General features: G+C 38.3%; 1 protein-coding gene and 1 pseudogene across 14 annotated transcripts in view; one reads left to right on the top strand and one right to left on the bottom strand.

Annotated features, from left to right (window-relative positions):
• PTPRM (protein tyrosine phosphatase receptor type M) overlaps positions 1-27917 on the bottom strand; it is a 529398-nt gene that overhangs the window by 110424 nt on the left and 391057 nt on the right. For 10 of the 14 annotated variants that reach the window (XM_060775055.2, XM_060775057.2, XM_060775056.2 and 7 more), the window contains 3 exons: positions 3236-3387; positions 833-907; positions 352-378 (listed from right to left, as the gene is read on the bottom strand). In XM_060775055.2, the coding sequence (XP_060631038.2) occupies positions 352-378; positions 833-907; positions 3236-3387 (254 nt within the window). The remainder of the gene's footprint in view (positions 1-351; positions 379-832; positions 908-3235; positions 3388-27917) is intronic. The other 4 variants (XM_060775060.2, XM_060775064.2, XM_060775067.2 and 1 more) reach the window with 1 other exon arrangement.
• LOC132775262 (U2 spliceosomal RNA) lies at positions 14417-14468 on the top strand (annotated as a pseudogene).

Below are 27917 nucleotides of genomic sequence, written 5' to 3'. Positions count from 1 at the left end.
AAAACTGAAATACAGAGATGACCAAATGTCATATTACTGTCTTACTAATTCATATGTTTATTTTATTTCACGAACAATATGGTAACAATGATAAATCTCTGTCATCATATTAATACTCTTTGCTAATGCCTTACCTTAAGAAAGAAAATCTCAATGACACCAAACACATGGTCTCCCCACCCTCCTATTTACTACATTTTCTGATGACAGTAAGAATTCACTATGCACATTCTCTTGTAGCAAATGACACTTGTATTCATTTTTCAAAGAAAGAACTCTGTTGTGTAGCTTAGGTTTGAATTTTTAAAAATTGTTTCGGTAACAGATGTTGATAAAGGGAAATGTTCTCACCTAAAATGGCAGTTGGCACAAACGGATCTGTCATACATCATAAGCAGGTCAGTGCAGAAGCAGTAAAAAGAGAAAGAAATGTAAATGTCTGAGAAATGTTCCCAAATTTTCTGCCAGAAAGCCACAAATAAGCAAGTGGTTACAACATGCAGATGGCACTTATCTCTTATGGTAGTATCTCTTCTCCCCCCTCCATCATCTCCAAAATTTAGCAATGACAAGAATATTACTGCTAGCATATTTTAAAAATCTTTAGGGGTGATCTATTCTTGAACAGATTTTGAAAAATGTATGGACTAAGGCTCTAGAGGAGAGTATAGGTGTGTGCAAGCCTCCTATTTGGAGCTTAGAGGAAGGCAAAAAGGATCCCAACCAGTCCTGTTATGACTATTCTTCATGGGTATGAGTATGCCTCTATGGGGGAGACAAATCATAGAATTCTTAGAAGATAACTAGGAAAAAACAAGTAAAAATTGGTTACCTGGATAGTAAGAATTAGGCACAGTTGTACTCAGTGTGTTTGTTTTCATTGTGAATGAAGAGGGTGATGATACAGCTGCAAAAGAAGGAAACTATTATGTAGGACACCACAGTAACATCAGAAAACTTCGAAACACCTTTATAATTGTTCTTATAAGAGGAATATTACAGTACAGTAATTGATCAGGCAATTCAAATCCAGAAAAATGTATTTTATGAAGAAAGATATCCAGACAAAACATGACAACAGTCTTTGGGGACTACTCTTTTAAAGCACAAGGTGTTTGTTTTACTACATCTCAGTAACTGTAGAAATCTTATGGTACATGTTCACTCTACAATATTTTCCAACACCTGAATTGTTTTCCTTTGCTGATGTGTAAAAGCTAAATCTGCAACATACTTTCTTTTCAAGCAGGTGTTACTAAGCAGATTAGTTGGGGAGGAGCAACACTGCAGTTGCTACTGAGCAATACTGAGTGCTCCACAAGGGATTACTGAGCAGAAAGGTGCAGGAACAAGCTATCCTGTAATAGCTTCCAATTGTAAAACGGAATACTAGAAAAAGCATTAGACTAAAATGTTTACAATTTTGGTTGCAACCCAATCACTACATGCCAGTGAGTAAGCTCATCAGTGTTACCTCTGAGTAGATAGGCACAAAGCACTATGCTGTCACACTGGTAGCTTTCTGTAGAGCTGAGCCTCTACCACTAGACAGATGAGTTTTAGAGTCATTGTTAGCGTCATGGCCAACCCTTAATGGCTTTCCAGTGGGACAAAATAGAACTTATATTACAACCGCATTAGATTGGTTGTATGGTTGAAGCAGGTAATAAATATGACAGCTGAGAATCAACTGGGGAAGATCACTGTTCTCTGTTGCTAATAATAATAATAATAATAATAATAATATGTTGCTAATCTGCTAGTACAGCTCTTAGATCTATTTTTTGGGGGGGGGGAGATAATACACGTGTGCACATTTTGATTTTCTTTCTTTGTTTCTGCACTATACACCCCTTGGACATCCACTTTCCATGAGCCTCACCTTGCAGGATTTGTGCCCTCAAGCCCAAGGGCATAATAAATATCTAGCAATGGGGAATCTGATTTCAGCTCAATGATAGTCTGGGTACAATTTGTTTGCGGACACAGATTGATCACTGGTTGTGAAAGGAGGCTGGAATGTTTCTTTGTTGCATACCATTCATTGCATAATTTACAATCAATAAAGCTTATGCTACAATTCTGGCACCAGACAGTAACTATGTAAAGATAGTTGGTTGTAATATTTCATTAATATTAAACATACTACAAAGGCTTCTTGAACAGGACACCAGTATTTTAATACCAAAGCAGATACTTCCCTTCAAAACTTCACACAACCTTGAGGATAGGCCCAACAGTTCATTCTACATGGGTACTAAATAATAATTCAAGTTACCTCCTTTCTCTCTTTTAAAAACATTTCTGAGAAATACTACCAATCGCCTAGGCACTGTTCTAATAATGGTAGACCAATTCAGAACTTGAAAACGTTACTTTTTTGGATTGTAGCTTTTTCCCTAATGGGTTGCTCAGGTCTAAAAGTATCTGGGCAACTCTGCGCAAATGCATAATACAAAGAAGTAACTTTTCAAACTTCTGCTTTGTATGCAGTCTCTGGGGTTTCCATTTCAAAGACTCTAAAATCACAGGATGACCTCTGCCTGCCTGACATCTTGAAAGAGTGCTTTCAGTTAGAGTAGACAATGCCCAGCTAGATGGAAAAAAAGGGGAGAAGTCAGCTTTCTGGTTTCACTGTTCTAACCATTCTAAGAAAGCTAATGTCATTCTTTTGGATAGTAATAGCAAGGTATGGCATTTTAACTTGTATAATTTTTATGCCTTCAGCATAAAAAATTAGTTTGGGTATGAGTCCAACACAATTATAAATGTCATTAATCCTGTTACAATAGGAGTTCTGAAATATGTCACTTGAAACTTTAATTGATGCTTATGGCTAACTAAATGGCTTCCTTCCAAACAAATTATGATAATTCTTTAAAAGATGGACCAAATGAACATGGGGGCAGGCAGGCAGTAAGAAAACAATAAAGCTTTCAATATTGTAAAAATAAATGAGGAGCTGTACCTCAACACCTGCTAGACTAATATCTGTGGTTGCACATGAATCCAAGACAGAAAAGCAAAATTATCTTTATTGAAGGACCTTGTACTTTTTCCTCTTGCAAAATGTTGCACAGTGTGAGATTCTGGAGGCCATGGATGAGTCAACAACCTGCTTATGGAATTGACTGAGCAAGAAGCAGTATTTTAAGAACCACTTATGCTTCTCCTCCCTTTTTGCCCCACGGAAATAAAAATTGATGGTTGCATCACTGTGCGTTTTAAAACTTACATCTTCCATTTAGATTGTGTGTGTCCATGAAAGAGAAAGCCTCATCACAGTTAGTGCCTTGTTCAGTGTAGCTTTTATCCATTGAGTTCACCATCACTGTCATTTCCTGCCGTGTGCTGCTCAATGTCTCTTTCCGCTTTTTAGCCAATTTCCTTGAGGAATGAACATTAAGAAAAGGGAGATTATACCACAGTCAGCAAGAACTGAATTTATATTTTTATGTCAGATGTATCTATACTGATAATGACAAGAAACAGCCATATTAAATCAATGCCGAAAATGTCAAAATCCCCAAACTTTGTTTCTTTTAAAACTCATTAAAGAGAAAAATGGGCACATGAAAAACATTTTAATAGAATCACATCTACTTGTTCAGAAGCAGAAACAAAGTGAAACTGAGCATTTGGGTACAGCTTCCTTTTAGGGCTGTGGCACACAACCTATGGCAGACCACCCTGCAAAACCTTAAGCAAGGCCCCCAAGTGGTACCCAGTACCCCCATCGATTATAAATTCCCCTAGTGATTTTCCAATGATTTCCCTATGTATTCTTATAGAGATCCCCATTTAGTGAAAAAGGACCAATGACATGAAGACCTCTGAAAGAAGGGGCTGTCTTGTCTCTTCATCAGAGTTTGATCATTCTAATGAAGAGGAGAGATTGTGAGAAGCTTTTCCATTTCAATTTCCTCCCAATGAGGAAAGGGGATCACCAGGAAGTGTGTGGTGTCCAAATGTTGTGCATCTTCTTACAGGATCCCCAGAAATATTTCTTTCCATACCAGGAAAGGAACAGCAGAGAGGGACAGAACTAGACAACACCTCTGCTCATGTGTTGAAAAAAATCTAACAGATAATGCTTTAACAAGCCTAAAAAGTGACTATAAGTATATGACGGGGAAAAGTATGCATGCATATAGCTTCTTTTCAGACCTTTGTATTAACATCTGTAACTGAAAATGGAGGCAGCAAGCCCAAATCCAATTCCACTCTTACCCACATTCACCGAACAGTTAAAAAGGACAGAAAGAATTGAAGAATAATTCAGTTCCCCTACGTATTAGTCTGTGACCTCCCCACCTTTTATGAAAGGTGGTCATTCTTACTTTGATGCTTAATACAGCTGAAAATAACACTGTTATATTGTTCATACACTACAATCAGTATCTCAAAACTGACAGAAAAGAGCAAAAAATATGTTAGGGTCACTATGTGATTGGCAAGCAAGCAATATGGTATCCAATTATTGTACACTTAAAAGCAAACACTAAAAATGGTTGGCATTTAAATTCCTCACTATTATTTTTAAAACAAATCAAAGCAATGTGTATTCTGTTCTTTTAGATAATTGTCATTTATAGTTTTATAATGTTCTTGTATTCACTTTTTCTTCAACCATCAAAAGTTTAGAATGTCTGATTTGAACCCACCTAGAAGCTATTTTTTTAGCCTTTCTAGAAAATACTGAAACATTTTTTTAAAAAAAAGATTACAAAACTGAATATAACAGGGCTGGATTTTTTACATTACTTCTTATCTGAACTCTGTTCAACTCTTGACTCAGGTCACAAGTAAAAAATGAATCTAACAACTACATGCTAGTCTGGGTTGTCCATTTAAAGAGACCACCCCTGAAGTTACAATGACTGACAGCCTGTCTGAGAAAAATGCTGGGCTGGGAACTAGTTGTAAGGGAAAAGCCATGAAAAACCTGGTAACAGATAAGCTAACATTATGAACAACTTTCACATCTCCTTAGTTCAGGTTCTCCTCCAATCTACCTTTGACTCACCAGCTTAAAAATATGAGCAATAAAATAAAATAAAACATGTTTATCAAGATGCATTAATTATAGGTCATAATGTTTTATCAATGCCCAAAAGTCATCTTAGCTTTCAATTCTTTGGGACAATTATGATATTTGTTATTGAATTTGAAGGGAAAGTCTCCTGAAATAAAAATGTTTGCATGCCTGTGCATACCCTGTGTGCTTTAATTTCAATAAAGTACAACAAAATGAACCTCATATAAGATACATGGATATTTAAAAAAGTGAGCCCATATATATAATGACAAAACTAAGATTTGTTTCTTGGAATTTAATTTTATTGAACTATTTTCAAACTAGGGATGGTTGAATTTGTGGATATAGAGGGCCAATACCATATATTTACCCTCTTTGTCTGCTAATAAAATTTGCTAAACAACATAGCCAGTACTCCAGATTCTGAAGGCCCTTCCAGACAGGCCTTATATTCCAGGATGCGATTCCCGGTTTTCTGTTTATCCCAGATTATCTGGCAGTGCAGACTCATATAATCCAGTATAAAGCAGAAAACCTGGAATCAGATCCTGGGATATAGGGCCTGTCTGGAAGGGCCCTGAGATACAACGTATTATATATTAATTAGGATGTAGATTTTAACATGAAATCACAAGAATAGCAAGAACTATTTCAATACTTTCATACTGAATCAAGTAACAAAGCACAGCAAATGAACATATACATATAGTCTAACAATAAATTGCTTTTCTCACACAGCAATACCTTCATTCACTTTAGGCTTTCAAGTTAACAAGTGAATATTAATGGTTGGAATTAAATAATGCTTGGATCCAGACTATATTAATATCTCAATGATTTCAATGTGAAAAGCTAATAATTACATAAATTTAATTTATTTCAATGGGAACTAAATGAAGCAATTCTAGTCTCAACACAACACAGTAAACCTGCCTAAAGTTGTGAGCCATGATCCATTGCTACCCCTATCCTTAGTTTATGCTCACAGTCTTGCAACAGAACAATCTGGTGCAAGGTCAAATAGATGATTCACTAAAAGATGTTAACATTTTTATGGGAAATATTTTTTCCGATTTCCATTGCTCATGGCCACTGGTTGTAGTTTAATTTCTCAGAGACTACCTTGGCATCAAAGGAATGCTAGCACCTTTCCTATGCCTACTCATTTATTTCCCACATTACTGGTTTGCAACACCGTCCCCTCCTCCCACTGAGAGGGGGAAGCCCTCGGTGCCACAAAAGGTTAAACCCTTGTGATGGTAGGACTGCTGACTGAGAGGTCAGCAGTTCAAATCTGGGGAGAGTGGGTTGAGCTCCCTCTGTCAGCTCCAGTTCCCCTAGTAGGGACATGAGAGAAGCCTCCCAAAAGGATGGTAAAATACCAAACATCTGGGCATCACCTGGGCAACGTCCTTGCAGGAAGCAAATTCTCTCACATCAGAAGCGACTTGAAGCTTCTCAAACTGCTCCTGACACACACACACACACACAAAACTAAGAGGGAAATGCACCTGAATGAGAGGACACAGTGATTGATCATTAAATTACCAGTTCTCTCTTCTTTATTATGCAAACAGAAGGAATAAAATATTAAGGTTGAGATGGTTCCTCACCAACTTTCTGTAGGCAGCGGCATTCATTCAAACTTCCCTGCTACATTGCTCAGAAAGGGTGAGGAATCGAGGAGACAAGAGCAGTGGATGACTTTTTTTGTTAGCATGCTTCTCTTTCTCCCAAAACAGTATATTGCAGAAAAAGAAGTATCATGGGAAATGTCTAGTGTTCTTGACTGTTTCACTTTTCTGTTCTGTTACGCAGGGAAAGGGAAAGGAGGGGGCACTATTTATTGCCTAGTGTGTGATCATTTCTTCTTTATACCAATTTCTGGGTGTGCATTCTTTGATACAGAAGTGGCTGTTTTGCTAGTGCCTATTTTATCTTCCAGTCTCATCTGAATGGGGCATATATTTTACAAAAGTCTCTTTGTAGTCTTAGTATTCATTAAAAATGTCTAGACAAATTCGACAGTGAAATCTTCAACCTGAAAACATAGTTATGTCTGTGTTGTGTCTTATTTCATGCAGCCTTATACTATCTTCCCCCAAATCCATACCACCTCAAGGATTCCTGTCAAGCTAGACTCAAACAATTAAAAGACTTTTCCTAGACAAAAAGAGTTTAAATGTAAACAAGAGAGATTAGTAATAAACTGTCAGCACTCACTTAAAAAAACAACAAACTAATGTGATTAATGTAAAAACCAACGTGAGGTATTTGAGGTACCACCGATGAGATCTGGCTTTACAGACACAGATTAATTGAGATGAGACGGTCTTCAACAAAAGATAACAAGTTTATTGTGTACAAAGCCTATGGTTGCAGGCTGTTAAATAACTTATAGAACTTTGAATATCACTTGGTTTGTAATACAGTCCACTCTTCCAAATAACACAGCTCGTGGCTAACTTTTATTGAGGTGAAGCTCTTTAGTGAACAATGTTTCCTACTATGAATAGCTTTCCAATTTGATCTTTCCTTGATCAAATCTCTGATCTCTAGTCCTTCCTTGACTAGGGATCTTAACAAGCTTCCTTTAGTCTTCCTTGACTAAAGAAACTGGCCAGGTTTTTCTCTTCAGCCCTTCTAGACTGAAAAAACCTCCAGCTGCTCACACACACCTCTCTCCCAGGCTTTTCAAGCCTCCACACTCACTCACACACTGCCCCTTTTCCAAAGACGCACATAACTTTTCCTGCTTGGCTCCGCCCACTTCTCACTCTCCTGAGCTAGCCTGCCTCGTCTCCTTGGCAACGCTCACTGTGGATTCAAACCAGATAACTCTAGTTTTAGCTACTGTTACAAACACAAATATATACTCTAACAGTTAAACACATACATAGTATCAATGACTTCTGCACAATTACATTACTAAAAAGTTACGAAAGGCTAAAACAATGATACTTAAGATGACATTTGATGATATCTTACGTATTGCATGTATGCATGTATGCCCAAATTTTATTATTTACAATTGTCTACAATGACCTGATAATGCAAACATACAATTGCACATAAATAAAGTATTTGAACTTGCGCATATGATGTTGGCAGACTGAAAACAAATGGGATTGCTTCACAGAACAAAAACTTTGAAATTCAGTAGGATACCATAACCGGAATCCTAAAATTTGCTTAACTAGTTTTATTTTATTTATTTATTTATTTATTTATTTATTTATCGTGTCAGTTGTATTGCATTTTTTAACAAACAAACAAAACACAAAGTTTGCAAGCTTGGTAGTTGATTAAATGTCCTTTGACCAGTAGCTGGCAACTTGGAGTAACTAGTTTTGCATGACACAAGAGCTTTTAGGTTAATGTTATTTTAACATCAGCACATCTTCAGCTCTTAATGTCACATGGCACAGGGATCTGGTTTGTAGCTAGATATAGTAGAACCAACTGAAACCAATGTGAAATTAGTCATGACTAGGAATGTAAAGACCATTTGCTAACTTTCTTAACATTGGTGACAAAAGATATCTTGGCACAGTTGACCCTATCAAAAAGACTGTCTACGTCCTTAAGATTTTTTACTCATGTGGAATAGCAAAAAACGCTAGCACTGTTCACCACCAGCAGCAATAAAAAGCATGCACAAACTTCATTGTACTTTGTGCCAAAAACCCTTCTTAAAATGATGGGACAAAAAGACCTAAAAACCATCAAAATATGACAGAACTCCAATAATTTTGGCTCGAGCACAGAAAACTTTTGAAACTGTAAATGAACATTTATATCCCTAGTCCTGACTAAAGATAGATGAAATTCACTCCTTTCAGGGTTTTTTAAAAAAACTTTTCCTGTACTCAGGCTGTTACATCTCGTTTTTTTTTTTTTTTAAATCTGAATGAATATGGCATGCATTACGTGGAGTTTTTCTAATATAGAACTTTTTGCATACACAATTTTCAGGCAGCTTTTCCTTTCTTTGTATGTTTATTTGGCAACATGTTTTGTACATACCTTCCCTAATTATACATACTTGTGTATATATTTTTGTTCAGGAAACCACATCAGAAAATTCTCAAAAGTATCAATATTGACTTTTATGAATGCTATAATTAGCATATTATTTTTGTGAAAAAATATTCCAGAGAGTATTTTTTCTTAGCAGAACATTCCTGATTTCAATAGGTGCATTCTAACTGTGACAAAATATGGAACTGGGATGTGTTTCAAAAGGTTTTGATATGTCATAAATTCATTTTACTCATTTGTCTATACAGAAGTGAAGCTGAAGTAATAAGGTAGGGTGTATGATTGGAGGAACTCTGAAAATCGATTCACTTGATGAGAAAATCTAAGTGACAGTCAGTATGTAAAGATTTGTGTGTGTTTGAGTGCATCTACACTATAGAATTAATGTAGTTTTATATCACTTAGATCACAGTGGCTCAATGCCATGAAATGATAAGAGATGTAGTTTACAAGATCTTTAGCTTTCTCCACCAAAGAGTGCTGGTGCTTCACTAAACTCCAGATCCCTGGGTTCTATAACATTGAGCCATGGCAGTTAAAGTGGTGTCAAACTGTATTAATTCTACAGTATAGTGGAAGCCTTTATGTGGCTTATATGTATACTCCACCCATGTCCAGGTAATTTGTCTGCATGGAACTACATACAGTCAACCATTTAAAAACTTGTATTAAAAGTGATCAATACTAAACCAGCTCTTTATACTCAAGTGTCACAGGTCCATCCTATTGTCAACTCTAGTATTTGTATGCCCAAAGTACAAACTATGTAACTATTTTAAAAAAATTGGTATACTAAATTTATGCATGGAGAAAAGCAGCTCATAAATGACCTGAAACAAACAAATGATGAAGACACCTTTGCACAACATAGAAAATTGTGAAGGCTCAGAGAAATGCCTCCACAATTATAAAATACAATTAAACACTTATAAAATTAAATTAAAACATTTAGCATATAATATAAAAACCGTACAAAGCCAGTGTCTCCTTACTAAAATCGTTATCCAATTGCATCATCAAGTCGTTCAATAATTTCATATTTACCTGATTACGCTGCATCAGAGAAAGCTTGCTCGAAGAGCCAGGTTTAAACCTTTTTACGGAATATCAGAAGGGAGGGGGGTGATTTTATATCTGTGGGAAGGGCATTCCACAGCCAAGGGGTCACTACTGAGAAGGCCCTGTCTCTTGTCCCTGCCAAAAGCATCTGCGAAGGAGGTGGGACCGAGAGCAGGGCCTCCCCAGAAGATCTTAGAGTCCTAGATGGTTCATAGGGAGAGATACATTCAGACAGGTAAGCCGAGCTGGAACTGTTTAGGGCTTTATAGGCTAAAGCCAGCACTTTGAATTGTGCCTGGAAGCAAAGTGCAAGCTAGTGGAGCTGGAGCAACAGAGGAGTTGTGTGCTCCCTGAGCGCCACTCCCGTTAGCAGCCTGGGTGTCGTACATGGGACCATTTGAAGATTCTGAACAGTCTTCAAAGGCAACCCCACATAGAGTGTGTTGCAGTAGTCTATATGGGATATAAGCAGAGCATGGACTACCGTGGCTAAGTCAGACTTTCCAAGGTATGGAAAGTTGGTCTATTTTTCCCCCTATGATGTGAGAAAGGGGAACCTTTTTCAAGCCAAAGACTGAATTCAAATTTGGGTAGGGGTCCAGAGATGCATTCCAGTAGATGCCTATATAAGAGGAAAGGTTGAGGGCAAAGCAAAGTGAGAAGGAGCACATGTAACCTTTTACCTATTTGGGGATTCCTCCACAAAATATACATAGCAGAGATCAACTTAAGTGTGTATATCATCTGGTAATCTTCCAAAGCTTAAAAACAATTTCAATTTAATGTAAGCTTTTTTTGGCCTCAAAGCACAACCTAGTTCCATGTAGCAGCTTTCCAGCCTTTGGCAAGCCATTTTTCTCATTTTATCTCCAGATGCAACAACAAAAGAAGCACGTGGGATAGATGGAAAATCCCATGAGGCATATTTGACCTGTGAGTTGTAAGATTCTCATCCCTTCTATAAAAGTTACAGTGAGGAAGACATGCATTGATATGAGTAACTGAGCTGTCATTCTCATATGAGGAGGAAGTAGACAAATTCATTATTCTTTCTATATACGGAATGGCTTCTTCTGATTACCAGAGACACTAAAGATTATCCTGTTGCTTTAAAATTTCATTCTGATGGTTGGGTATTTTTCCCCTCCACCTCTTTTCCACCTCTCATAAAATCAAAGAAGTATAGTAAAGACTGAATAAACAGGCAACATGGAGGGGCTTGCTCAGGGGGTAGTTGTGTGTGATATATAGCAACAGACAACACAGACATGAAAGGTTTTTACAGGATCTCCTTTATGACACGTTCTGAAATTCTCATCTTGAGACTAATTACCATTTTAGAAGAAAAAAGACTAATGATTAAAGAGTCCACCTCCTTATTCAGTCAAGCTGTCAATTGTGTGCAGAGGCTGAAACATGTAAGGGAGGTGTGCGCTGTAGGCTTCCATCTTTCCTTTGCTTTTATGAAGCTAAGTAGGAGGCCTTTTAAAACTAATGCAAATATTTTTGAGATGTCCTCCTGTAATACACGAAAGCCATCTCTGTGAAATAGCCACCTTTGATCCACGCAGTAACTCAAGAAGCCTTTTAATTCTATGCTGTGATAACATTTCAGAGTTGGAGGTTATATCCATACCTCTAGTTGGCCCCATGCTTTGCAGCCAATGCTTTGATTTTATGTTAATGTATAAAACCCGAGCGGTTACAAATAGGTACTTTTCCTTTATTTCAACAAAATGGTTTCTTCTTCTTTTCTACATAAACTTTTAGCTACAAATGGACATCATTTGCCTTGAGACAATGAATTAGCAATAGTGTTCTTTGCCTCTGAAATGTGTATGAACAGACTTTCAGTTATAATTCATGCCAAAATATACTTTCAACACAAAGAAAAATAATATTCATTGGAGAGAGAATAATGACACCTTTGTGTAACTACAGAAATGAAATTCCTAGAACTGTTTTAAATAGAATGCTTTTAATTGTTTTAATTGTGTTAATTGTGACTGTGTGTTTTAATGTATTGTTTTTGGGCATCTAATGACTGCCTGCTGTAAGCCGTCCTGAGTCCCTCTTCGAAGGTGAGAAGGATGAGATAGAAATGCATGAAATAAATAAAGAAATAAATGTCCTGTCCTTGAAAGGCCAAAGTGGTCATGCTTTCAGCTCCTAGGTTTCATTGAGTTGATTATTCTTATTTATGAAGATGGTGAAGACAATGACTTAATTTGATTTGCTCTTTCAAGAAGTAAGAATATACATATTTACAGAAAACACAGAAGGCAACAAACCTTGAACAAACCAGTTATCCAAAGTAATGCACTTATTTCATTATGGATCAATGCTGAAATGGTGCATAAAAACTCACAGGGGAATTTTGAGACATATGGATTTGAGTTGTTACATAAAGTATTTAGACGGCTATCAAGTTAAACTGCTTTACATGTTTACAGATCCGTTACAAGAATACACTGGCCTTTTTAAAGTGGTTGAATATATTCTGTTATGTGCATGTGGAGTAAAATAGGGGAATGGTTGATTTGACAGTATTGTTGACAGAAATGCTACAGAAACACAAAGAGCTCCAGGAATAGACTTATGGCTCTGTCTAAACATGAACAACGTTTTAAAACATTTTTTGTGGTAAATATGCAATTATAGTATATTTGAACTGGATTATTCAAAACTATTAGTAAGGAGAAACCTACAAAAATGCTATAGTACTTGGAATATCCATAATGAAAATGAAAAGTTACCTGATTTTCCTAAAGACATTTATCAGCTGACCTCTCAGTACATTTGAAGTTCAATATCAAAAGTCAAAAGCCAGTCAGTCACTGAATGAGGACTAAAAAGTCACTAAAAGTGTCTGTGTTGTATGTACAATGTAACACCCAATGAAAGAACCAGAAAGAAAGAAAAATTCCAGAATAGGACTATTTAGAATTACAACACCCATATCTAAGGGAGGATAGAGACACAAATACTGCAGCTTGGTAATCATTACATTAGCAGAGAAACAGTAGAATGACTGAAACCATTCCAGCAGATTTGGGGAAACACAGGGTCTGATACTTCATTTGTAGCACATTCTTCCATTGCTCAAAAATAGGGACACAATGATGTAGAAGCAGTGAAATGCAAGTTAGAAGGAATCCCAATAGTCAACTACTCAAACTTCATGTCAGTACAAAAATCTATAGTTAAAGCATGTCTCACAGGTATATTTGTTTTTCTACCACATTTGATTTTTTCCCCTCTCAAGATCTTTTTGGCTCATTAATTTTGGAAATAATTTTAACAAAAACAAGCCAAATGAAATTCATAACCATTTTAAAAGGCCACATTCAATAGATAGATCTATATCCAGTATGCGAAGGATCATGAATAAATCTGACAACTTTTACAAACAAACTGTTCTTCTGTACTCAACCAACACATTATTTGCTCTCTGGTAAGTGTATCTGACACCATTCACTGAAGATTCTAGATTTCCCTTTTTGTAACTTACAACACATATAGTCCAGCTGATATCTCAACAGTAAATGAGACAAGAACAGAGAAATACAATCTATAGGCATACTTAATATTTGCTATCCAACCACTGTGTTTGTATCAGTGTTTCACAGTAAGAAGCTAGGTGGCATAGTAGGAGGCGAGGTGACCATGTGGTCTATTTTACAAAGGGCAGTCCAGTATTTGAATAGCTGGTCTGGCATATGGAAAAGCTAATGTACACCTAAATCCATTTTATAGTCCAAACTAGAGTACACATACTGAAGCAAAAGAACAAACACAACTACTGAGTTGCTGTTCAGCATCTGGTTCAATGGTCTAATCTAGATAAAGCCAGCAACTGGATCAAGTTATAGAGCTTGATTGATTGCTTAGCAAATTTACAGATGAAAATTTAGAAATTACTACTAAAGGATTCTAGTATATCATACAATGGCTGCTTAGAATTTTTTAATTTTAATCTGTAAATATAAATGAACATATCTCATTTATTTTTCTCGTTTTGTTTTGAGACTTTGTGTTTGTTCTAAGCAGGGATAATATATCACCATCCACCTCGTTAGCTTAAATGTCAAGGATAAATGTCAATTGTCATCTCATCTAAGCTCATGTCCTGGATTACTGGTGTTTTATTAGACATCTACCGGGCACTGAACAGCAGTATAAGATTCAGTGGTAAATTGGAAGAAGGATCAAAGACGCCTTGGCCTGCACAGGACCAGAAGGTAGTATACCTATGTAATTTCTTCTTCCCTTCTGGTAGTAGTATCTGTTCTTATCAGTTTCATATCTGATACCCACTTTTTATAAGTGGCCTATACCAACTCTATGATTCTATAACTCAAGCTCGTCTTCCAGTGCCTCCTTCTCCTTTAAATAGAGATTAAAAGACTCACAAAGCCCAAAGCACATGTCAACAATAAGTGATAAAGCAAAAAAAGAAGAAGCAGGGGGCAATGTACATATCATCTTGCGAAGCAGCTGACATAAAGTGTTAGCATTCAGGTGGCAGCCATATTGTGAGAAACAGCCCTAGGAAAAATTTCTCATGAATGTAGTTTTCTCCATACCATTCCTGCCTTCCAATGGTTTTAAATACACCAAATGAATAACTGTTAATATATTGTTTATTCAAAGTCACCAACAGACTTCAATAGACAGTTATAAACTAACTGACCGTGGCTGTACTGTTATTTCCCCATTCATCTCACTTTATCAATTTAGCATTGTTGTGTTCCATATGGTACAGTGCCCCTGCTGCTTGGAACAACCATTCTACACCAAAAAACTCTTGTAACAACAGGAAGCTAATAGTTTAACTGTTCCTCTAAATTTGTTTGACAAAACTGACATTTAACGCACCATGTCACATTGTCAGTAATCTACAATTTACCCCTAGGCAGTCAGTGGATGCTCATTTTATTTACCTCTCTTAGTTAAGTGCGTAATTAATATTCCACTCTGAAACAAAGATTAGAGATTTGACAAACATTGCAATTTAAATTCTCCATTATCACAAACATTAAAATCAAACATCTTCTGCATGCACCATTGCCTAAATGACGCATGTAGCTGTAATTTAACTTTTTAGATTTTAATACTGCAAACTAATTTCTGCTGTCAGTTTAATGAGACGGAAAACACAAATCTTACAAGTCTCTGGATGCAGTGCATAATGGCTATACTACAGGGGGATAGCATGATTATGTTCCTTTAACTCTTTAAATATAATCTTGAAGGTTAGAAATTACTGAGCACTACTATATGAAAATGTTAGTTTCTAAATGGGTGGAGTTTATAAATAAACCAGGAGTTTACAAATATTACTGTGAATTTGATTTTTAAAAATTAAAGATTTATTTATTTATTTATTTGATGCACTTATTAACCGCCATTCTCAGCCCATAAGGGCGACTCATGGCGGTGTACAGTACACATAAAAGACAATTACAAAAGCCATTTTCAACAACATATAAACAATACAACAAATTACAATCTACACTAAAAATCCGCTTCGTCTCTTAGTAGAATCATAGCCAGTCTCATATTCCTTGTTCCATTCCAGATTTCCATTACCGTATTGTTTGTTGTTTAGCACTTAATTAAATGCCCTCTCGAACAGCCATGTCTTAAGGCTTTTTCGAAAGGACATGAGGGAGGGCGCCTGTCTGATGTGAGCAGGGAGAGTGTTCCACAGCCGGGGGGCCACCACCGAGAAGGCCCTCTCCCTCGTCCCCGCCAGTCGTGCCTGTGATGCAGGCGGGATCGAGAGAAGGGCCTCTCCAGACGATCTCAAGGTCCTCGTGGGCTCGTAGGCCAAGATGCGGTCGGAAAGGTATTTTGGGCCGGAACCGTTTAGGGCTTTGTAGGCCAAAACCAGCACCTTGAATTGGGTCCGGTAGCAAATCGGCAGCCAGTGGAGCTGGGACAACAAGGGCGTTGTGTGCTCCCTGCCACCCGCTCCAGTTAGTAACATGGCTGCCGTGCGCTGAACCAGCTGAAGCTTCCGGGTCGTCTTCAAGGGCAGCCCCACGTAGAGAGCGTTGCAGTAATCCAGGCGGGATGTGACAAGAGCGTGTACCACCGTGGCCAAGTCAGACTTCCCGAGATACGGGCGCAGCTGGCGCACGAGCCTGAGCTGTGCAAATGCTCCCCTGGTCACCGCTGAAACCTGGGGGTCCAGGCTCAACGATGAGTCCAGGGTCACACCCAAGCTGCGAACCTGCGCCTTCAAGGGGAGTGCGACCCCGTCCAGCACAGGCTGTAACCCTATACCCCGTTCAGCCTTGCGACTGACCAGGAGTACCTCTGTCTTGTCTGGATTTAATTTCAGTTTGTTCGCCCTCATCCAGACCGTTACAGCGGCCAGACACCGGTTCAGGACCTCGACAGCCTCCTTAGTAGCAGGTGGGAAGGAGTGACAGAGTTGGACATCGTCTGCGTACAGATGACACCGCACCCCGAAACTCCGGATGATCTCACCCAGCGGCTTCATGTAGATATTAAACAGCATGGGGGACAGTATGGAACCCTGTGGCACCCCACAAGTCAAAGGTTGTGGTGCGGAACAGGAGTCCCCCAATAACACCTTCTGGGTGCGACCCTCTAGAAATGACTGGAGCCACTGCAAAGCAATGCCCCCAAGACCCATTTCCGCAAGGCGCCCCAGAAGGATACCGTGGTCGACGGTATCGAAGGTCGCTGAGAGGTCCAGGAGCACCAACAGGGACACACTCCCCCTGTCTAGCTCCCGGCGCAGATCATCCACTAAGGCGACCAAGACCGTCTCGGTACCATGCCCCGGTCTGAAACCAGACTGTGCCGGATCCAGATAATCCGTGTCTCTCAAGAATACCTGGAGTTGTGAGGCCACCACACTTTCCATGACTTTGCCCAAGAAGGGGAGATTGGAAACAGGCCGAAAGTTGTCCAATTTAGTGGGGTCCAGTGATGGCTTCTTCAACAGCGGCTTTATAATAGCCTGTTTTAGGCTCGCTGGAATCTTGCCTTCCCGAAGGGAGGCGTTCACCACCACTGTTACCCACTCAGCCAATCCCCCTCTGGCCTCCCTCAGAAGCCAGGATGGGCAGGGGTCTAGGATGGACATGGTGGGCCTCATACCTCCAAGTATCTTGTCCACATCCTCGGGTTTCACAAACTGAAAAGAATCCATCAAAATAGGACAAGCAGGTGCTCTCGTTACATTCTCGGAGTCTGCATCAAACGCGGCGTCCAGCCCAGAACGGATCAAGGCGACTTTGTCTGCGAAGAACCGAGCAAATGCTTCACAGTGCGCGCCCGAATTGTCAGGGCTCCCACCTGCAGTGGTGGGAGTTAAAAGACCTCTGACAATCCGAAACAACTCCGCCGGACGGTTCTTTGCAGACGCAATAGTGGCCGCAAAGAAAGTTTTCTTTACGGCCTTTATTGCCGCGGCATATTCCCTAAGAAAGGACACAAACCGTGCTCGGTTTGACTCGCTCGGATCCGAACGCCACACGCTCTCTAGTTCCCTCTTCCTTCGCTTCATCACTGCCAGCTCCTCAGTAAACCAAGGGGCTGGTTTAGCTCGGCTACTTGAGAGGGGACGTTCCGGAGCAATCATGTCAATAGCCCTGGCCATCTCCCCATTCCAGAGAGCCACCAAGGCTTCGACATGGTCACCTACCGAGGTGGCGGGAAAATCCCCAAGAGCCGTCAGGAATCCCTTCGGATCCATCAGCCTCCTAGGGCGGACCATCTTAATAGGTCCTCCACCTTTGCAGAGGTTAGGGGGCGCAGTGAGCCTAAATCTGATCAGGAAGTGGTTGGTCCATGGCAACGGAGAGATGGACAACTCCTCAACACCGCCACCCTGTTCCCATCCCTGGCAGAAAACCAAGTCCAATGAGTGTCCAGCACAGTGGGTGGGATTTGTATTGTATTGTAGATTGTTGGCCTTTTGAAATATGTTATGATATGGCTCAAATAAAACTCCAACAAACACAGAAATGTGTTGGCCTTATTCAAGCGGAACCAGAAAGGAAACGCAACATTACCACAGCTTATCAGTAGTTAAGTATTGTTTACTGCTGTAAATGTAGAAATTATCAATAAAGTCATTTACTGCCATATGAGATTACAGTGGAATTAAATATCATTACAACACAACTGGATAATGTATTTGTAATACCAAAAAAAAAAAATCAGCACCCATTCAATAAAATCCCTTTCATCAATAGATACAGAGGCAGTGTGGTATAGTGGTTCAAGCATTGTGCTATAACTCCAGAGACTAGGGTTAGAATCCTTGTTCTGCCATGAGAACCCACTGGCTGACTTTGGGCAAGTCACAATCTCTTAGTCTCAAAGGCAAAATTCTATCTGAAAAAATCTTGCCAAGAAAACTCCATATTAAGTTTACCTCAGGGTCCTCAGAAATTTGAAGGCAACCAATTTTCAAAACCATTTTTTCTTAAATTCCCAGAACCCACTAAGGCCATGTCTGCAAAATGGACCCATGGCTCAGCCATTGCAGGAATTCACATGACAAACAGCAGGATTCAAAGTGGAACAGCTATATCCAGCCTTTAATCCAGGTCTGCAGAACATGGTATTTACTCCTGGGTTTCCTGAAAGCTTTGGAGTGGTTGCTCATTTTCAAAGGTGTAAACAGCAGGTTTGGGCTGGATCTTGTTTGGTCCAACAGAACCCACCACAGTATTGTCACCAACAAGCAACTCTCTCCCAGAGGCTTGCTAGTGATGCCACATTTCTGGTGTTGAGTATATAAATAAAAAACCTTATGTATGATAACACATTGGATGTTTCAAATATAACAACATATTATTTCTTCTATCTCAGTTATAGATATCTGTGTTCTAAGTATACATTTCCAGTGATGTCATTTCTGACAACGAGACATATGACAACTGTAGCTGGTAGTAGCAGTGGTAATCCTGATGCACCCTGAGACTGGCCAGTCGTATGGATAACAATGCTCCTGTGCTGTATAGGAGCAGCAACGGTGCCCTTTATACTAGGTTTATCTGGTAGATATACATGCAGCCCAAGTATGGGTCCTGAAATCAAATGTGACCCAGAAGATCTTGCTTCAAGGGATTGTTATACAATGTATTATGTGTGCTTCACGACCAGCTGGCTTCACATTTGAGAGACCCAGTGACAAATATGCCACTGCAAGATACCTTTGTTACATGTAGCTGTATTTATCTTCACAATTGTTCTTCTTGCTACAATCCTGACAGATATAAAGGCTGGACAACATTGATTTACTACTTCCTTGTACCAGAATCATTTCTGTTTCTTTGTTTCTAAATGTGATCTGTGGTCGCCTGGGTAGAGAGAGCAAAGAGATGGCTGTTTGCTCTATCCGTTTCTCTACTTGGCAGTCCTCAATCCAAACAGTAGGTACACAGCAGATATGATACATCTCAATAAAATCACTATATAAAATTGACCAATATACAGAATAATGTTTTTAAGCTTCCTGGGTCATCAATATTATGTATTTCCTAAGCAAGGACAAATGCCAATGGGGTCAAAGAGTAAAATTGCTGATGCTTAGGCAAATCTCGGGAAAACAAATGACTACAGCTCTAATTTATGCTAATTTGGGCTGGAATTCTGGCTTCATAAATTTTCTGTGACTGATTAAAATTATTATTATGTAGAACACCTCTAGGCAACTATACTGGCTCATTAAACACGGAAGCCTAAAATTATCTGCTCTGTAACAACTGTCTCTGTGTGTGCATATATACACAGCCCTGCGTTTGGATGTGTGTGTAGATATAAGTATGAGAGATTGAACACATTTGCGAAAGAGAATCTCAAGCAGACACACAGAAAAAAAGAGCTGGAAATGTTTTATAACTTCTTCTGCAGACCGTCTTACCTCACACCCCCAAAGAACATAAACTTTACAAAGACTCTGCTGCTACTCTCTCCTCAATTCATACTATATAGTGGAGCTACTGACTTGTCTGACTCCTTCCCAAGACTTCATTAATCACTGCCAGGTTCGATCTGCTTCAGCCGTTTTACATTTAGTACCCAAAGGAATAATACCCTCTCCCTAGTGATTGCAGAAGGCTAAATGGCTGAAAGATAAGCCAGTTTGTTTTGTAATATACAAATATATGGACTCATTACCAGTTCCAAACAAAAACTTTTTCCCCAAACCTTGTCTTGGCATTAAACACAGAAGTGGGGGTCTGCATGCGTGTATGTATATATGTATGTGTGTGTATATATATAGAGGAATTCAATCATATCTGCATAAGAAACACAACGTTTAAAAAAGAAACCTGCTACTCAAGGAATTTCTGTTACACAAAATGACTTATGAGTAGAACTATAGTTCAAAGATTGTTTCTTTCACTTATATTTTCATACTGGAGGATTTTTAAAAAAACATTATGTGCTGAAAACCAGTGCACTATAATACTTATAAGGCATTTTAAGTGAGAGTAGCTGCTTAGTTCTGTTTAAGTTATCAACTTTTATACAAGCATTACTCATAACCTACAGTAAGCACAGTCACAAAAACCAGCTGTAAGGAAACTGGACTGAATGAAAATCAAGGCAGCCAAGTTCCTGGATAAATGAGAACAAAAAAACATATCAGCTTCACGTAAATTTCCATGCAGTACCCTTGTGAAAACATTTTCTAAATATTTACCCCTCCCATTGTCAGGCAGAGTGAGCTGCCTCAGGAATCTGCCCAATCAATACCCGAGCTGACTTGACCCCAAGGGAAAGCTTTCTAAGAAGAAACAATCCAGCATTGAAACACATAAAGGGAAATCCTTCAGAATACTCTGAGGCTGTGTCCCATAAAGCAGTCTTTGCTTTTATACCTTTCGCAAACCCTCCTGTGCCTCATGAAGCCCTTGGCAGAAAATTTATAAGAGGAAAATTAAAAGCCATGTTTCCCCATTCAGCTAAGGGAGTTTTTTTTTTTTTTGGAGGCACAGCCCTTTTGTCTAGGAAAGTAACAATACGCCATTTTTAAAAATGAATATTATGTTTGTTGTTGTTGTTGATTTGTTCAGTAGTTTCAGACTCTTTGTGACCTCATGGACCAGCCCACGCCAGAGCTCCCTGTCAGTTGTCACCACCCCCAGCTCCTTCAAGGTCAATCCAGTCATTTCAAGGAGCCCATCCATCCATCTTGCCCTTGGGTTGGCCCGTCTTCCTTTTTTTGGCCAAAATGACATTTATTTTCTAAACCTACTCTATATACTAATGTGGAAGTCTAGAAATTTGAGTTAACCCCCCCCCCCCTCCAAATATACTTTATCAAAAAAGAGAGTGACAAAAAACAAAGAGATTAGTCTGATGGGAGAACCTAAAAGAAACACTGACTCCCTCTTATCTCTTCATCCTGGCACCATTTTAGACATCTTTGAATGTCTGGGCTGAGAAATGGCATTATGGTTAGAGGGGGCTAACCTCAAAGGAGCATTAGTGTTTGCCCCTTTCCATGGAATGACCCTCAACTTATCCACGGGTCATATCAAAATCCATTATTTTGGTCCCCAAATCTGCTTTCAACATATATGAGGTCAATTTATACAAGGATTTATCTGTAAGCCACATAATAATTTTCCCCTGAATTCCCCCCCCCCACTTTTACATATTTAGAACATAATTAGCTAAGCATGAGTAATTTCTGATTTAAGCATGAGTAATTTTAGGGCAGTGAAACTACACAAAGTATCATTCAATTTGATTATCTCCTAAATTAATAAAATAAACAAAGAAATACTGTTTTCTGTCTTGTGTCTTCTCTTAAGATATATTAGTAGAACATGATTTAAAAATTATGTTGATTTTCAGATTTATATTTCCTGATTTTTTTAATGAACTAATAAAAATGCTACCTCAATAAAATCTAAGGAAGTCCTCTCTCTAAAAGATTAAAAGGCCACTGATTTTTTCAAATTTGTAAGCCTTCTAAATACATAACAAAAAGAACTCTAAATGGGCTTAAATGTCATTAGATCAAGGTTGCTTTCTTAATGTGACAAACTCCTATTGTTTCTTAAAACTTTCAAAACTTATTGTGAGTCCTGAGCAACTTCAACAAAACTCCTTTTCCAGCTAAAACTGCTTTCTCAACAAGGAAACCATGTCAAGAAATATAACTGATACCATGGAATAAGAAAACCATTATGCACCCAAAATGAGATTCATTTATACAGAGACACACATATGGGCTGAGATAAAAAGACAAGCAATTATGTATGAAAGTTAACTATGGGTAAACATTTCAGAAGACTATTTCAGAACTGAAAGCTACAACATTCATTTTGGATGTGTCAATTTGTTCTGATATCCCTGTAAAGTAAAGGGATGCTGTGTGTGACATTTTGCATTCTATAGCCTAATGGGGAAGTGTAATGGAAAGATGATATGCTGGAATGTGACAGTTTTGTATATCTAGCATTTGACTTTTAACTAAATATCTCTTAGTAAAAACTCAGAATTGCTTTTTAAAAAATGGAACTGCCGAAACCAAGACATATCTGCAGAGACTGAGACACCCTTTACATTTCCATTCATTAAAATGGAGCTTGCACAGAGCTTCTGCAAAAGCTCTATTAAACTCTATATAGGTTTCATGCAAGTGAGCGCCTCTCAAGTTCTGACTGCTAAACATTAAAGAAATGGGCTTTTCCATTCTTTTTTGTAACAAAACTTTGATTTTATGTTATTTTACCCTTCTGACATGATCTTAACCCTGAAAAGCAAGCAATGTCTATTGCACTGGGGTAGGATTAAAAATAGTTACCACAGTATGAGGAACTCAAAGCTGGGAAACTCTAAACCAGAGTTTCTCAAACTGTGCTCCTCCAGATATTTTGGACTTCACTCCCACAATTCCTAACAGGGGTAAGCTGGCTAGGATTTTTGGGAGCTGAAATCCAAAACACCTGGAGGAGCACAGTTTGAGAAACACTGCTCTAAACAGACACATATAAAACAAAATTATTTTGTGAAGAAGAACATAAAGCATCTCAAGAAATTATTTGCCTGTGCTCCATTTTTTGTGATTTAGTTACCATTCCATTTAGGTCTGTCAAAAATGAGGAAAAGTGATATTCTGTTACCAGCATTTTCAAACGAGATAGCATAAAGTACAGTTCAATACATTACTGTGAACTTGCTGGATCAGCATTTAACATAACCTTATACATTCTTAGACTCAGCTTTTTTAAAACCAATGAAGTAATGAAACGATGCATTTTTCAAGGTTTGAAAGCAACAATTGATGCACCGCCACTTGTGTCCATGAACACAGGGCCGTTTTAAGTCCTCGGTTACAATTTCGTATTTCCCCTGCTTACATATTTACTGTTCCTCACATAAGAATTAGCAGCATTTTTTCTATCTTGTTTACTTTTCTGTAGTACATATATGTCTATGAAGTAGATGGTTCCACAAAATGGTGGTGGAAATTTCCTCAGTCATCATGCCAGTGTTGGGGTTCAGCCTGAGTTTGAACTTGAACCTGATTCTCTGTTTGTTCCTCCTGATGCTAATGAAAGTATATTTACTGATGCTAGTGGAATTGTACCTTTTGATGCCAATGCTCCTTAAATTAGTGAGGAAGAAACTGCTGTAGGTTTGGAAAATGCCAATGTTCCTGAAATTAGTGAGGAAGGAACTTCTGTAGATTTGGAAAATGAAAGTACCAGTGTTCATGAGAATGTTTCAGAGGGAGACCTTGAACTCTCCCTCCCTTCGGCACCTGTTAACTGTAATGACAACAGAAGGGGCCAAATTTGGGAAGACAGAAGTAAATCACTCAGTTTGCGTCGATCCTCCCGAATTCAAGAATTAAAAACATTGGCTTCAAAAAAGAAGGGCGGTTCACTGAACCAATTCTTGAGTTTTAATTGCAATACGCCGGGCTGATTGTCTCAGTTCAGGCATCGTTTCAGAATTGATGAAGACCTTGGCAGTTCTCCCGGTTCCCTGGCCATAGTTTGGGAAGATTTCTAGGATATCAAGTACGGTTAGTGGATTGCTAACAGATTCCAGTATTTCCCAGTGAGGCTTTTGGTTTTGCTTTGTCCATTTAAATTCATGTTTGCTGATTTTGCTGTGGCTTTTGACTTGCATTTTTCCTTTATTTTGTAACCATTTTTCTTCAATAAAAAAAGGATTGTTTTTCACAGCCAAGTGTGGTGGATAGTTATCTTAGGGCCTCGTTCCCTGCTCTGGATTGCAACAGCCAGCTTCAATCTTTGTCATGAAAACACAATATCTTTAGAGCCTTTGTTGCCACATTCCTACCAAACATGAAGAACACAAAGATTCCTACTCGAACAGAATTAAAATCAAAGAAAAGCCCACTAGCAAATAAGAAACTTCTCATCCATGTTCCCAATTAAATAGAATGCAGAGGCATACTTCTTCTGATATCAGAGACCACATTATTGCTATTATTACTAGTAGCTAATAATTTTACCCTTAACGAACTTGTCTAATCCTCAGCTGTCCATGTCTGTCATGGATACCACTATATCTTGTTCTAAAGAATACCACATGGAACTACACATCTTGTAAAATCATAAAATCTTAAACTTGAAAGGAAGAACACAGACTATTTAGTGCAACCCTTTGCCATATAGGAATACATATACCCTTTCAACCTCTGTTTAAAGTCCTCCAAAAATGAGCAGTTTATTCTACTGTGGACCGGATTACAGTAAAAAAGCATTCCCTAATGTTTAGGTGGAGTCTCTTTTCTTGTAATCTGCATCCATTTGTTCACGTACTAGCCTCTGGATAAACAGAAAACAGCCTTGCCAATTTCCTATATGACATCTCTTCAGATATTTGAAAATGGCTATCATGTCACCTTTCAGTCTTTTCTTCTCCATGCTAAACATACCAAGCACAGTAATTCCATTTTCATAAGGCTTGGTTTCTAGCCTTTGATAAGCTTAGCCATCCTTCTCTGGACATATTACAGTATGTCGATACCTTTATTGAACTGTATGGTTCCCAGTACTGGATAGAAGATTCTAGATGAGATCTATCCAAAACAGGATGTCACCAATATTTAAACTTCTATAGATATGACTCAAAACTGCATTGTCTATTTTGTCTGCTGAATCACATTGTTGACTTGTCTTTATTTTGTAGACTACTAAAATGCTTCAATTCTTTTCATGTGCACTGTTTCAAGTCAGCTGTCACTATCTTATATATGTGCATTTCCTTTTTCCAACTTAGAGGTAGTACTGTACATTTATCCCTGCTGACATTCATTTTGTCAGTTTTACCTCAGTTCTCCAAGGTCATTTTGAATTTGGGCTATTAGTTACCCTCCTAATTTGAGGTTCATCTACAAATTTGATAGGCAGTCTTCTATTCCATCATCTACGTCATTTGTAAAAATGTTAAACAGAACTTTGAGGACATCCAACTAGTTAGTTCTCTCAAATGGTACATGTTCCCTGGGTTCGGTCTGACAGATCCATTGAAATGTAACACTGTCAAGCCTACAGTTCATCAGCTTGTTTGTAAACAGATCACGAAGGACCTTGTTAAAAGACTTACTGAAATCAAGATATACAACATCAGCATCATTTCTCTCACCTACCAAGCTTGTAACTCTATATAAAAAAAGACAGATAAGATTTGACCATGCTGGTTCTTAGGAACTCCTTCGCTCCTCTCCAAGTGTGTGCAATGTTTAATTACCTCTCCACGTGTGGCTATTTAATTATCTGTTCTATAATTACCTGTTCTTGTGTCAACAAGCTAATGAGGTCTTCTTTTATGTCCTTTTTGGAGATGGAGACAACATTTACTTTCCTCCGATCTAATGGACCTGTCCTCCAAGAGTTGCCAAAAATTATTGAAAGTGGTTCTGAGATTTCACCTGGGAATTCCTTTAGTACTCCTGGATGCAGGTCATCTGGCCTTGGAGACTTGAATTTATTTAGTTAAGAACTGAATAAGTATTTTCCTTTGTTTGGTTTGATTTTCCCACTATTTAATTTTACTGCACAACCCTGAGCTTTAGTGTTATGAGGGAGGGGGAAAACGTCATTTTCTTCACACTATATCCCCAAGCTCCTGTCAACATTTCCCTACAGATCAGTTCAAACACTACTCTATTGCCTTTTTGATGTTAAGTACCAGCAATTGGATTTCAGTCTGGTTTCAGTATCCCCTGTCACTTTTGTATACGTCTAGCTTGTTCCAAAGTATTCTACAGTGCTTAACAAACTTAAATTCATCTCTGTGCTGTTCTCTTATCATTTATCTCATTAGGACCTCTCAGATTTGCTTTCTTAGCCTGTCCAACGTGTGTCTTAGGGATGTAATTTTGGCTAATTTTCTTCTCAAAGGGGCAATGAGTGATTTCAGCAATTTTCTTTCTCCTGTGTAGTTTTAAGACTATTCACAGTTCTAGACTTAATGTGCACAAAATTCACATGTGGTATTTATGTGCAAAAAAATAGTACAATCTACAAGAAACAGCATTTTCTTTGCACAGATATTGTTTTCTATGCAAATAACCTTATGCAAATTTTGTGTAGTCAAAGTCTCAAATGGTGACTTTACTTGACAGTCCAGGATTGTTGTCACTGGGTAGTTCCTCATATTCAAGAAACATATTTTCTTGAATGTGTCTTGAGATGGCTTTAAACAGCTAATTTTAAAGTAGGTATAACGGATTTTAATGTAGTGTATGTTTATAGTTATTTTATGTCCCGGCGTGGAATGCTCTGCCCTAAGTCCCCTTCGGGGTGAGAAGGGTGGAATACAAATGTTTCAAATAATAAATAAATAAATAAATAAATAAATAAATATTTTCAGAACCCCCACCCCACAAAAAAGCATTTCAAAGAATCTTAGAGGTTCTGTCAATCTCTTCTTGGAACCTTGATTTGTTTTCCAGGTCGGCATGATACTGTTCATATCACAAGACGTGATCATGTCCCAGAACTACTTACTTTACTCCTGTACTGTTTACCTAGACCAGTGATTCCCAACCATTTTCAAATTGCAACCCCATTTTATAGAGGCCAAGTAATCTGTGACTCCGATACATGGAAATACATCTAAAATATTTTTCCAGTATAATATAATTCCAAATAATGTTAACTTATAACATATTTAATGTGATGATTGAAATTGTAACTCATTAACAAGCTTTAAAAATATCACTGTTGAGTTTTTGTTAATGCAAACCTCATGTCATTCTCAACATTTAGTCTGTTTCTTGTTTTGGTTTTCAATTGAAGAAGCACTGAAAATCTGCTCTCACAGAGATATGCAGAAACAAAGGGGAGGAAAACTGAAAATGGAAGGATAGTGACATTTGGATGATGTGACTTTTTGTTTTCCCTTTTAAAAAAATTCATAGCTCATCACTGCTTGGCAACCCCACAGAAAATGACATACACAACTTTTGCAATGAACAAGCAATTCACCCTGCAGTTGAAACACATATAAAGGGGCAGCTGTCCATGTCTCAAATCATCTAACTGCTCACTATCAAAAGAAGTTGAGTGGTCTGCCCTTGATGACAGAGGCCTGTCCTCCAAGGAATTGATCACTTCAAGGAGTCACTTAATTATCCAAAATTATACCTTCCTTCCCTAAAGCCTGTTATTTTAAGCGAGGGCTAACAAAGTCCCATCACTAGATGCTTGGTTCACTGAACTCCTTCACTCTCTCAACTTCTAGAGGTCTGTTGTCTCGGCCACAGAAGGATAAATGTGTTTTCTGA

This window comes from Anolis sagrei, chromosome 4 (assembly GCF_037176765.1).
Source record: "Anolis sagrei isolate rAnoSag1 chromosome 4, rAnoSag1.mat, whole genome shotgun sequence".
Classification (NCBI taxonomy): Eukaryota; Metazoa; Chordata; class Lepidosauria; order Squamata; family Dactyloidae; genus Anolis; species Anolis sagrei.
This window is presented reverse-complemented; position numbering and strand designations above follow the sequence as displayed.